Below are 13,206 nucleotides of genomic sequence, written 5' to 3' on the forward strand. Positions count from 1 at the left end.
TGTACCTAATAACACATTTTTCATCTAAGATTTTCCGTGCAAATTTCCTAAAAAATATGTCTAAAAAATATCATTAAGTAAATACTTTTGGTCTATTTTAGTATACGTACAATGGACCAAAAGCACACAAAACAGTTCTAAACTCAAGTTAGCGAGGAGTAACCGCGGGTGTGACTAGTGCCTCATAAATGGGAGTTTAAGGCGTGTGCAGACCGTTTGCGGTCTCATACCATTGCAGGGTCAAACTAATTTGTGGCCTGCCTAATATATGAGCATTACTGGGAATATTTATGCTAACATCATCGGGCATTAAATACTGTGTTAACTCATCTTTACCCGACTACGACAAAGCCAAAAGCAATGATTTTGATTTTAGCAGTCTATGTATGTATGTACGTAGGTTTGTATTTATGTACCACCGTAGCGCCTAAACTACTGAACCCATTTTGATGAATGAGGTGTCAATTGATTCGTTGTTATAGTCCAGGTGACATAGGCTACATTTTAAAAATCGAACTAACGGATGATGTATTTAGATTAAAACTTGTATATTAGCCCCCCTAGACTTTGGAAATGTAAGCTATGTCATTATCTTTTCACGAATAAAATACTATCGTAGTACCCAAAAATTAAGGTAACGTTTGTAAAAAATGTCTTTATTTTACCTTTTGCCTTTGTCGGGCCCTCGACACAATTTGTCTGACTCCCCAGTGAAATTTAATTTTAAGGAAGAGAATAAAACCCACCTTTGATCTTTTAAACGTCTGTTATAACACAGAATAGCAAACATACAGATATATAACAAAAAAGTGTGCCGTACCCACTTACGCTAAAAATGATATAGGTTGGAGGAATAGATTTTATATGCAAAATATTCTCACTTTAGCAACTGTCTAGAGTGACGTTGGATGATGGAAAATTAGCTAATGCCAATCATCTATTTTACGTTAATGGTACTAAAAAACCTTCACGAATATGTCAACAACAACTGTACAATCTTTCAATACAATCACATAAACGATGTGCAAATGAACTTTATAAATATAAAAGATACACCTGCAAGACTTTTCTAAGAGATTATTTTTAAGTAGAAACTCTGGTTAGTATAAGTAGTCGTGTATACCCATTTATGCGACTCTCAAGTTAAAAATTGGTGAGAAAAAATTTCTAAACTGTAAAATTGCTAAGCAGGGGTTATATACTTTGCGCAATTGAGACTACGGTTGGACGCTATGTTGATAATATTTTAATTTAAAATGAAGATTATAATATTAATAACGAAAGATCAATGTTTCAATAAGCAACAAGTTAAATAAAGTGATGTGAAGTAGGTGTTTTTTTTATTAGGTAAACACTCGAATATCTGAGAAAAATTAAGTTATATTTGAGTAAAATAATGATAAAAGTACCTAACAAAAGATATTAGATTTCAAACATAGCATTAATACAACATTGAAGCGATCATTGTTTACAAAAAATGCTTTTTTCGGGACAAAAAGTTGCCTATGTGAATTACCGGAACACAAGATAAGTACTTGTACCTTTCATATAACTCGGTTAAACGAATGGACCTTTAAGAATTCCTTGGGATCTCTTTGCTTTTCCGGGACAAAAAGCAGATATGTCCGTCCCCAGGATGTAAGCTAACTCTATATCCATCAAAATCGGCTAAATAGTTGGACCGTAAAAAACTAGCAGACAAACAGACAGATAGACATACTTTCGCATTTATAATATTAGTGTATCGACTTTAGATTTTTTGTGGCACTTGGGGTCGGTTTTTTAAAGTAATTTTTATTTTAGTTTTTTGTGCTATTCTAAAAGTAGCAAATCGGTTAAAAATCTGATAGAATTTTCCTCTTTTTTGTTTGGCAAGGTACTTGCCTACACACATATGTAACCATAATAAATATATTGTTATAACTTGAGTTAAAAAGATAGGCAATATAAGCGTTTTAATATTAATGCTCCCCGTAAAGGAAGGCAACCTTTGCTGTATCAGAAATTAGGATATAAGATACTAAAGCCTGGATATTAAATCACTTTATAGCACGAGAATCTAGGATAGGCATGACATAAATTTTATTATTAAGAACGGCAGGCGCTTACAACACATATTGCATTCTGTTTTAATGAAAATGTGATTGTGGTATAATTTCTATGGTAGAAACATAAAAAAACTGTGAAGTGCGAATCGTGCGCACTCACTCGGACTTTAAGCGAATGGTAAGCGAGACGTCAACCATCGAGTGGCAAGATTGCGGCAAGCTCGCTTGCTGCGCGTTGGTTGCAATTGTATGTTGTCACTGAAAAATGTATGTACAGAGTACGACTTTAAGGTCATATTTGAAGGTTTATTCTTTCACCGTGCGGGAGCTGTGTCGTGTAAGTGAGATACGACCTTAACAGCCGGTTCCCATTTGTCGTCTGTCGGGTCCGGATTTTAATCGGATGTTCCAGCGCAGCGGCAGAACATTTTATATGAAGCTATTCACACTTGTCTGAAACTGATTTTGTGTCAAAATGTTCTGTCACTGGAACATCCGATTAAAATCCGGACCCGACAGCCGACAAGTGGGAACGGGCTGTAAGGCTGCAGTAAGTAGTGACGTGCTCTTGGATTAAGTTAATGGAATAGCATTACATTGTCATCCCATTTACACCGCACCACTAAAGGGGTCTTAGACGCATTTAGGAAATCAATATTGAATAATTAATATATCCCCTAATACAATAATGATATTATAATCTTACATAGATCCGTGGAATTGGGGTGATGTCCCTTTGCAAAACTAAATCTAAGTCTGGAGCTGTCTTTAGCCCCTAAATAATTCAAATTGATCGGCAAACATTGGTCCTGAAGCACGAATCCTGTATCTACACCTACGTACTAAAATATTTGTACTGACTGAATGACAGATCTACCAACGCACAGCTATCACCCGATGGGGTTAGAAACTTGAAATTTTGACAGTAGGTTCCTTTTATGACGTAGGACCTCACTAAGAAAAGATTTTGCTTAAGTTGTTAGGGAAAGAAGCTTGAAATTTTGACAGTGCTTTTATGTCGCAGCCTTCATTGATAAAGCATTTTTGGAAATACAATCTTTAAAGAGGTTATCGCACAGCCTAAGTAATTTTGACAGTAGGTTCCTTTTATGACGCCGCCCTCACTAAGAAAGGGTTTTTGGGAATACCATCTCTAAAGGGGTTAGCGCACAATCTATGTCGCTGGGGTTTGAAACTTGACATTTTAGAAGTAGGTTCCTTTTATAACGAAATCCATCCTAATGGATTTTTGGAGATACCATCCCTAAAAAGGTCTAGGCTGCTGGGGCTAGAAATTTGAAGTTTTTACAGTAGGTTCCTTTTATGACGTAGGCCTCACTAAGAAAAGATTTTTGGAAATTCCACCCTGAATGGGTTGAATAGGGGGTGGAAGTTTGTATGGAAGTCCGTCAATTTTAAGGTTCCGTACCCGAAGGGTGCCAACGGGAACCTATTACTATGCTCCGCTGTCCATCTGTCCGTCCATCTGTTTGCTTCGACGATCTTTCAAGTACCATCTTTAAAAATCACGCTAAAGTGCCACTGGCAATATTTGTGGCAATAAAGCGCTCACGCTAAAGTGTCCACTGGCAATAAAATTTGTAGAATTCAACTATGATGGTCATCTCAATGTCAATTGCTGCAAGTCGAGTGCTTGCAGTCTTGTCAGAGCTGTCTGCAAAAGTTTTTGAGGATCCTCTAAGGCTAAATTTTTCCAGGTCATACCACCAACATCGGGCCTCATCGACTACGCAGTCAGCCTGCGCCCTGACTACCACCGCGCGGTCATTGACACCATTGTCTACTATGGCTGGAAGCACATCATCTACATCTACGACTCTCATGATGGTAAGTGATTCCACTTACCCGCGCATATGAACGCCATTCCTCTTAAATACCTTCATCTTTCTACTAACGTGCCGCAAGGCAACGCTAGGTCTGCACCCGTACGCTGGCGAAATTTCACTGACGTGTACGAAGCGATTTGTCTCCGCGTTTTAAATTCCAATATGGACAACAAAGTGATCCTTTAAGGGTTCCGTTTTTCCCTTATACGTACGTAACCCTAATAAAAGGCGGAATATGCTCGACGAAAAATCGAAGTCGTCATTTTCTTATCATTTAAATTTCTATGAATTTTAAAATAGTGGTTCCCTGAAGTAAATAACTCTTGAGAACCAGAAATGGAATGCAAATTGCAACTGGGCGCAATAATTATCAAGACAGGCGAGTAATTAAGGCAGCGCATTAAGCACTAGCAAGCTTATATCTGCCTTCGCGTCATGGCTCCGCGTTTTGCTAATGACTTATCTTGCGCAGGATACAAATGTGGCATTTCCATATTTTGTTTACCACGCTAAAGTTTCTATTAAAGTTAACTCACCTACATACATAGTTTTAAGTTTGTGGATAGCAATTTTACTGTTTTTAACCCCCGATTAAAAAAGAGGGGTGTTTTAAGTTTGACGTGTGCAACTGTGTATCTGTCTGTGGTGTCAAAGCTCCTAAACTAATGAACCGATTTTAATTTAGTTTTTTTTTTTTTGTTTGAAAGGTGGCTTGTTTGAGAGTGTTCTTAGCTATAATCCAAGAAAATCGGTTCAGCCGTTTAAAAGTTATCAGCTCTTTTCTAATTACTGTAACCTTCACTTGTCGGGGGTGTTATAAATTTTTGATTTACACTTGTTAATTAATATTAATTCTGTTTTTTTCATACAGAATTAATATAACACACAATCTCTCATTGATGTAGAAATGCAATCTATAAACCAAATCAAAGTAACGGCCTAAATCTAATGCAATGCTTTTGCATGGAGAGCTTTATGAAAGGGATACCAATTTTCTAAAGATGACTTTTCAGTTTAATTTTTTAATTAATTATTATTATAACAGTCCTTTTATCTACACTTCAAGGAAACTAAATTATATATATATTATATATTTTTTAATACATATATACCAAAAATTGGGGAATCGACAGAATTCGAACCTGCGTCTTCTAGGATCGCGCCTGACGCCCTGACCGCTAGGCCACGTTCGCTTGTTCAAATAACAAGTGTAAATTAAAAATTTATAACACCTCCGACAAGTGAAGGTTACAGTAATTAGAAAAGAGCTGATAACTTTCAAACGGCTGAACCGATTTTCGTGGATTATAGCTAAGAACATTCTCGATCAAGCCACCTTTCAAACAAAAAAAAAAACTAAATTAAAATCGGTTCACTAGTTTAGAAGCTACGATGCCACAGGTAGATACACAGATACACACGTCAAACTTATAACACCCCTCTTTTTGGGTCGGGGGTTAAAAAATATTTAGTTCAGATTATGAACTGTAGCCGCATTATTAGATAGGTAGTAGAATCTACTTTTTGCCGCACTCATCTATCAGAAAATAAACCGCGATATTCATCTTTTATTATTTTAACGACAGAACTATAGCTTTATGGTCAGCAATTTTTACAACCGAAACAAATCGTAAAATGATTTCAATTCGATGGTCGTTAACGTTGATGGATTCGCTGGTCTGTGGCGTAAATAAAAACGTTTGTGTTGTATTGTATCGTAACTAATATAGAGCCATTTGTGCAGCAACGTATGGGGACATGTAGGGACATGTGGGGACGTGTGGGGACATGTGGGAAGCGGGCGATAATGTTTTATACATCACACGCCGTGTTAAATCCGCGTATCTGGTTTGATAACATTTTTTTTACGTTTCCCGCTATGTCGCTGTACTTATTTTTTACAGGCGTAAGTATTATAAGTTTGAGTGCTTTGACTGTCAAACTATATGTCTGTCTGTGCATCGCAGCGCTAAAACGGATGGAGTTATTAATTTTTTTTTTTCATGGAAGTCATGCTTATTCAAGATGGTTCTTAACAGAGGTTTTATCGTCGTTTCAGCCTGCAGACATTCACTGCTAAATTCAGACTGTTCCTAAAGACTGCTGCCATACACAGTTCTTAATTTTCTTCGTACAGTTCCCGCCACCCTTTTTATATCGTCGACGGTTCATCTTGCACAAGTCACACTCCGCTTGCGTGTTCACGGTCTCTATTGACGAAATCTCATGAGAATCTATTAGGATTATCAAATGTTTACTCAGAAAATGTAGGGATCTTAGTTATATATTAAGTCCACCGGTTTTGTCGACTCGAAACGCTGCGAAATTAAAGCCGTATAAGTTGGATATCAAAAAGTGAAATGAAATAAGTTAACATATTATTATAGTTTAGTGGTAAGGATTAGATTGAGCAAAACCATAGCAAAGTAAGTTCATTGTACCTATGTCCCAAAAGGTTTAAGCAGTGATCGCCTTGAAAGAGGATTTCACAGAGAGTCTCATTTACATACAAACGCGGTTATGGTGTAGCTTTACTTACGTTGTGAAATCGTGTAGCTCTTCTCGACATTTAAGAGAAGTTTTCCTACACACTCACCGCCGCTATACATACAAACGTAGTGCCGTTCTTAAGGGATTTCAAAAATTCTAAAAAGGAGGTTCTCTCTTCGACCCGTCTGTATTTTTAGGTCGTAGATGGCCGTAGCCATAGACTTATACATATATTACTATGGTCGTAGTTCATTTACACGACACCGTTCCCAGTTTGTGCACGTACGTTGACAGTTTATTACAATACTAGATAATTTGGGGGTTTTAAAAATCCCGTGGAAACTCTTTGATTTTCCGGGATTCGGTATGAAAACTATCTCTATACCATGTTTGGTCAAAAACGGTTGAACGGATAGGCTTGGCAGTTAGCAAACAAACAGACATAATTTTGTATTTTTGTATAGTATGGATTCTTATTTGAAAGCACCGGCTCCAAGGTTTTTTACCTTCCCTATCAAAATGTCAATGCGACAAGATAATAGGATCTACTAACACAAACTAGGAACTATTTTACTAATAACAGACTTCAAAGCTCATTTTACGTTATCCTAACTCGAAAAGTTACTCTAGGGCGTCAATTCGCGCCTCGCTCGGCTTTGTCCGAGTATTTGTGACCGTGTTGCCAAATCTGGTGTTTGCTTTACAATTAGGTAGTTGGAAGCTAAACGGCCGTTAAATCGCGGGATTACATTGACGCATTTTCCCAAATGCTATGGTGCAAATGGCATTTCGTTTCGTGATTCCATAGAAGGTGTTCATGTACAATAATATGTCGTGACAAAATGATATATGGAAAACGGAAAAGCATAAAAAGATCATTAATAATAATTAATGATTAATAAAAAACAAATAATAATTTATAATAATCAAAGACATACCTCTCGTTCAGCAAACTCTAGTATAGTACTTAATATAATTAATTACAGTATTGCAATTGCGATGTTGCGTATAGTCTATTATTAAACCCTATTGAGCGATATGGCGGTAGTGAGATCTAACTTATGCTTTGATACACTGTGATATCAATGTTGGAATTCGGAAGTACATTTCGTAAGATTGGAGCCAATTATAATTATTGGTTGCATTTGCTTGCATGACACTGAAATAGCGCATCAACTATATATAGCGTTTAAACAAATTCTACTGAAGCTAGTTCATAGACGTAACCAAGGTTGGTTTTAAGATGCCGCCTACTGATAAGACATAATATAATAAAGCTTTTTATTATATGTCTTATAGTTATTGTCACATAATTTGAAACCGCGCGATTCCCTTCAAGAGAAATGAGTGACGGGCTCACTCCGTCACTCGTTTCCACTCGTAGGAAGTAGGTATTCTTACCATGTCTTAGAATGTCCATCTGCCATGGAGAACATCTGCCCCCCAAAACGTCACTTCATGATGACCACGACCGCTCTGTCAAGAGTGTTACGACAAAGAAGAAGAGAGGTATTATTACAGTAGCTTCTCAATATATTTACACCAATATAATTTTTGCACGACAAAACATTCTTAGTTACAAAAAAATCGGTGATTTCCACGACAGGCAAACTAGAAACCGTAATAGGCTCGCAAATCCTACGCTCTGCCTCAGGAAAGTGGTAAAGTCATTTGTGGGAATGAGTGTAATATTTTATAATAAAATTCCACAGTCAATTTTAGACTTACCTTTACACAAGTTTAAAAAATCTATTAAAAGTATGCTCCTGAAAAAAGCTTATTATACAATCGAAGATTATGTAAATGACAAAAAAGCTTGGATTTGACTCGCTGCAGCAATACACGGGGCTGCAATTGTCTGTATAGTACAGTATGGCATATTATTGTAAATTCAATACTTGAAAAGAGCCACCGCCGAGTTTCTTGCTGGTTCTTCTCTATAGGAACGGCATTCCGAACCAGTGGTAGGTTATTTTGACGATTCAAAAGCACTTGTAAAAGTTTAATTAAATTAAAATAATTTGAATTTGAATTTTTACAATAATTGTAATTCTGACTGGCACACACATTCGAGAATCAAAATTATAAATGAAGTAATGGTATAGTATAATACGGGGTGGGGACGCCCCGTACACCCACACAGCGCCCGCGCTAACCTGCAACGGGATAATGCGGACGATGTGTGGGTGTGCGGGGCGTCCACCCGCCTCATACCCCAATTGCCATCTCGACCTGTCGCGTACTATACTCATCTACTACATGAGCCTAGCACGGTCATGTGTTGTAATAATTGTCTTTGCGGTATTCTTATTTTCAAGTGATATAAGTGAAGTGATATATTCATAGAGATCATCTCATTGTATTTGTCAAGGATGCGATCTATCATTGACTGATTAAAGAGTAACGTTTTCAGTTTCAGCCCAAGCGAGAATATATTTTCTGAATAAGGTATTAATCTAATAAATCCGTTGAATACCGCAATGTCCTTGCAGCCAAATTCCAAATAATTTCTTAGTGAAGATAACGATGACTATTCTACTATTCATGTGTACATCCGTGCCTATTGAATCGCCTTGTCAGATCGCTCACAAATCCTCTCGGATTTACCGAGTCCCGCCGACCGAGGTCTGCTGGTCAACTTGCTTTGAGAGAACGTCGGCTATTTAAAGCAGGTGCTTGATACAGGATATTTAGGTTTATTTAACTTTAATTTTATCTAGATATACAATAGACAATATTTATACTAATACAATAATTAGTTATACATATAAAAAATTACATAATTTGTATCTTAGATGCTAGATCAATATATAATTACATTTATAGGCGGCTACAGCATGCAATACAGATAAATCTTGCAACAAAACTTAGAATTAAAAGAATATATATATTTTTTAATTTTATTTCATTGATTCTAGTTCGAGTGATTCTTTGGTGTCCCTGCACATGCTTTTCGATTGGTGCTAAACAAATGATCTAGGGGGTGAGTATAACAATAAATGCTTAGATACATAGCGAATAAGACGATTTCCTCGTTACGGATTTTTTCCCTCAGAGAAACACTCAACATAGCCGCTCACGCATGCTGACGGATTTAAACTTATGGGCAAGGCTAACTGCCTGTGTTCTTGTTTCAATATCATACCTATTTCATCACAGGTAGGACACACTTATTAAAAATGTTAAGGTTTTTGGGCTATTGACAAATGGAAGAGCTGACACAATTTTTCAAATGCTGGCCAGCCTAGCTGTAGGGTTCGGTCAGCTCCTGTACGTTTCTCCAAAGTAGTTTTATGTGGCGTAGGTAGTTGCATTCTTAAACAACTTCAATGCTAACATTTTCGACGGAGATGGATGTCGCGATCTTGGGATATTTTAATTCAAAAGTGTCTTTAAAAAACCTAAATTTATATACGGAGTCACGGCAAACAGCTAGTTAGTCATACTCAGGTAACGCAAAAGAATCACTTAGAGAACTGTTATCAAGCCCCTGCTCTGAATTTCCCACGGGATCTTAGCCCAGCCTCGCCATCGCTCCGATTGAGAGCGCGATCTCAGCTTTATTTCCGTTCGGAAGATATCGCCATCTCAGCATCTTATAAACTTCCGCTCACTTAAAAGGAAACCTGACCGCGAGGCAATTTATTAATTGACCAATCGCTTACCGGCATTTGTGTTGAATAAATGAAAAGAGGGTAGCGATCAAAAGAACTTTCTTTACTTCCTATAAATAAATATGGTTAAAAATTTAAAAGACTCTTAATTAGCATTTTTTCTTCACTAGTAACTTTTCTACTTCTATGAAAGCGCATTTTTCTTGCCAGTAAAGGGAGGAGGCCAATTGCGTGTCTGACTCGTGCACTGAGGGTTTATATTTCGAATTTTATGTCGATAGCTTTAAAAGTTACTGAAATAATCGACTGTGACTGACGGACGGACAAACGGAAAGACGGACGGACAAAATCGCACCATGAAGGTTCCATTTTTAACCCCCAACCCAAAAAGAGGGGTGCTATAAGTTTGACGTGTGTATCTGTCTGTGGCATCGTAGCTCCTAAACTAATGTACCGATTTTAATTTAGCTTTTTTTTTGTTTGAAAGGTAGCTTGATCGAGAGTGTTCTCAGAGTCACTCTACATTGAGCTATTCTAGAATATTTCATCACTTATGAAGCGAGTAGGTATCCCATATTATAAAATCATAGAAATTTAAGCTAAAGGCAAAGTTGTGCCACATTTGGAATGTATCTTCCATTTCTCCTCCACTTTTTTAATAGCCAGGTTTTTAAAAAACACTGGCTGAATTGACAACCACTTCCTGTTGGGAAGTTGGTTAATTTTTTTTTTTATTGAAAACTCTAAATACAATAACTTTAGTATTACAATATGTGCTTTTTGGATATGTAATCTAAATTCCTCATGAAATGGAAACAGGATTAATAAAATTTTCTCGATAGAAAAAATTCCAATAACTGCTACAATTTTTTTAGCTTAAATCCGAACGTTATTAATTTTTCTATATGTTTTGTATTAAGTGAACAATTACAATTTCTGAAAATATCATGTTATTGTTTATTTTTAACCCCCGACCCAAAAAGAGGGGTGTTATAAGTTTGACGTGTGTATCTGTGTATCTGTCTGTGGCATCGTAACTCCTAAATTACTGGACCGATTTTAATTTAGTTTTTTTTGTTTGAAAGGTGGCTTGATCGAAAGTGTTCTTAGCTATAATCCAAGAAAATCGGTTCAGCCGTTTGAAAGTTATCAGCTCTTTTCTAGTTACTGTACCCTTTACTTGTCGGGGGTGTTATAAATTTTTAATTTACACTTGTCTTTAAAAAATGTTTACTTATAAGGTTATTCATTTATTGGAATCGTGCAAATACCTCTTTTTGAGTGTTCGAATTTTCAAAAATCCCTGTCTTAGCGGATGTGTACGTTTACGTCTAAGCTTTCTGCTTGCTAAATTTCATACTGATCCGATGAGTGGTTTGAGCTGTTCGTTGATAGATCAGTCAGTCAGTCAGTCAGCTTTTCCTTTAATATATTTAGAAATACTGGTCACTCGACTAAATACTCGCGCAGTCTAAGTTAGTTCCAACTTTTACATCGCCCTCGTAACATCTGCATCACATCCGGGTCGCGGTCTGAGCCTGCTATGACATCCGCACTTTCTTTTTATGCCTTTTTCATTTTTATTGCTCTTCATTCGTAATGCCGACTGGTATAACGCCGGTTATGACTTTGTGCTCACTTTTTCGTTATCATTATTGTTGTGGCGGATTTCAACAAGCGCTTTTGAGTTTTTTTACTTTTTTTATATTTATTTACATCAAGAACATCTATACAGACATACAGTGTGACTATAAAATCTTCAAACTCACTATTAGAACAGTATGGGTGTCAATTACCGATGCACTTATGAAATTTCCTAACGTGCAATTAACTTAAAGTAACTTAAAGCAATACAATTTTTTCAAAACAACAGAACGTACAACATTTTACTGTTAACAAAAATCACACTTTTTAGTAAAACCGAAGTACTTACTTAGTTAAACAAAGAGGATTAAAAATATCAAATTAAAGTAAAAAGTTGCACATAAATAAAATAAAAAAAATACATTAAGATTTAAGACGTATAAGAATTAACTGGAAACATTTTACAAAAAAAAAAACTGTCGTGTCGGTATAGAGTATAGACACCCAGATGATATAAAAGTAGAGAGGTTTTCCCATTTTGCACTTGAAAGTTACCAACTAAGACCCTATTGCCAACTATTACTAAGCCTTCTATCTGTCTATCAGCGGGCTGTATACCATGAACCGTAAAAGGTAGAAAGTTGAAATATTCGCAGAGTGTGTGGCTATTGCAGCTATAACAACAAAGAAGAAAAAAATCAAAAATAAAGAGTTATTTCTTTTACGGGATGGAAACCTTTGTTTGCGAGTCCAACTTGTACTTGACCGGTAGTTTGGTAGAAACCCAATAGTAGATACACAGTGTCCATACTTGTAATTACTTAACTCTGGTGTCGTGTACGGGATTCAAAACTAGGGAATGCACTAACATAGTTAGGAATCTATTTCGCCTACTCTCTGTTTTGTTAGCAAATATTAAAAAATAATGCTTGAATTTTTATTTACTAGCCGATGACCGCGACTTCGCTCGCGTGGGTTAAGGGTTTTTGGAATTCCCGTGGGAACTCTTTGATTTTCTGGGATAAAAAGTAGCCTATGTGCTTATCCAGGATATTATCTATCTCCATGCCAAATTTCAGCCAAATCCGTCTAGTGCTTTTGGGGGGAAGGAGTAACAAACATACACACACACACACATAACACACACAAACACACAAACTTTCACCTTTATAATATTAGTGTGATTTATTTAAGTACAGTTTGAACTCTGGGTTCCTGAATTTTTATTTGGGTCATGGTAGCTTCGTGGAGAGAAGAGATGCAATTCTGTCGCCATTTTCACATTTTCAGTGTCTTCTTGCATGGGAACGTTTTTGTTTTCCTCACCGCAAACGTATCCATCAATAGTAACAACCGCCGAATTGAAATCACACTTTGATTTATAGCCGTTATAAATTTTTATCGAACCCCCCCTCCCCTCCACTCTCCCAAAAATGATAAATATTGCTAAAAATATCGCCGTGCCACATATAACGATGCAGACAATTATTCACAATAAAATGGTACAATTTGTTTTTATTGATGCCAATGATAAATGGCTCGGTGTAAACAAACATTGCGTGAAATGATTTTTTAATTGTTTCGTATAAATTGTTCAAATATTTTCCATATAATCAAGCACTT

At 36.5% G+C, this 13,206-nt stretch overlaps 1 protein-coding gene across 1 annotated transcript in view; it reads left to right on the forward strand.

Annotated features, from left to right (window-relative positions):
- The window catches only part of LOC123880516 (glutamate receptor 1-like), a 211,625-nt gene that overhangs the window by 129,843 nt on the left and 68,576 nt on the right, over positions 1-13,206 (forward strand). The window contains exon 6 of the mRNA XM_045928663.1: positions 3,767-3,896. Within this exon, the coding sequence (XP_045784619.1) occupies positions 3,767-3,896 (130 nt within the window). The remainder of the gene's footprint in view (positions 1-3,766; positions 3,897-13,206) is intronic.

Source organism: Maniola jurtina, chromosome Z, assembly GCF_905333055.1.
Source record: "Maniola jurtina chromosome Z, ilManJurt1.1, whole genome shotgun sequence".
Classification (NCBI taxonomy): domain Eukaryota; kingdom Metazoa; phylum Arthropoda; class Insecta; order Lepidoptera; family Nymphalidae; genus Maniola; species Maniola jurtina.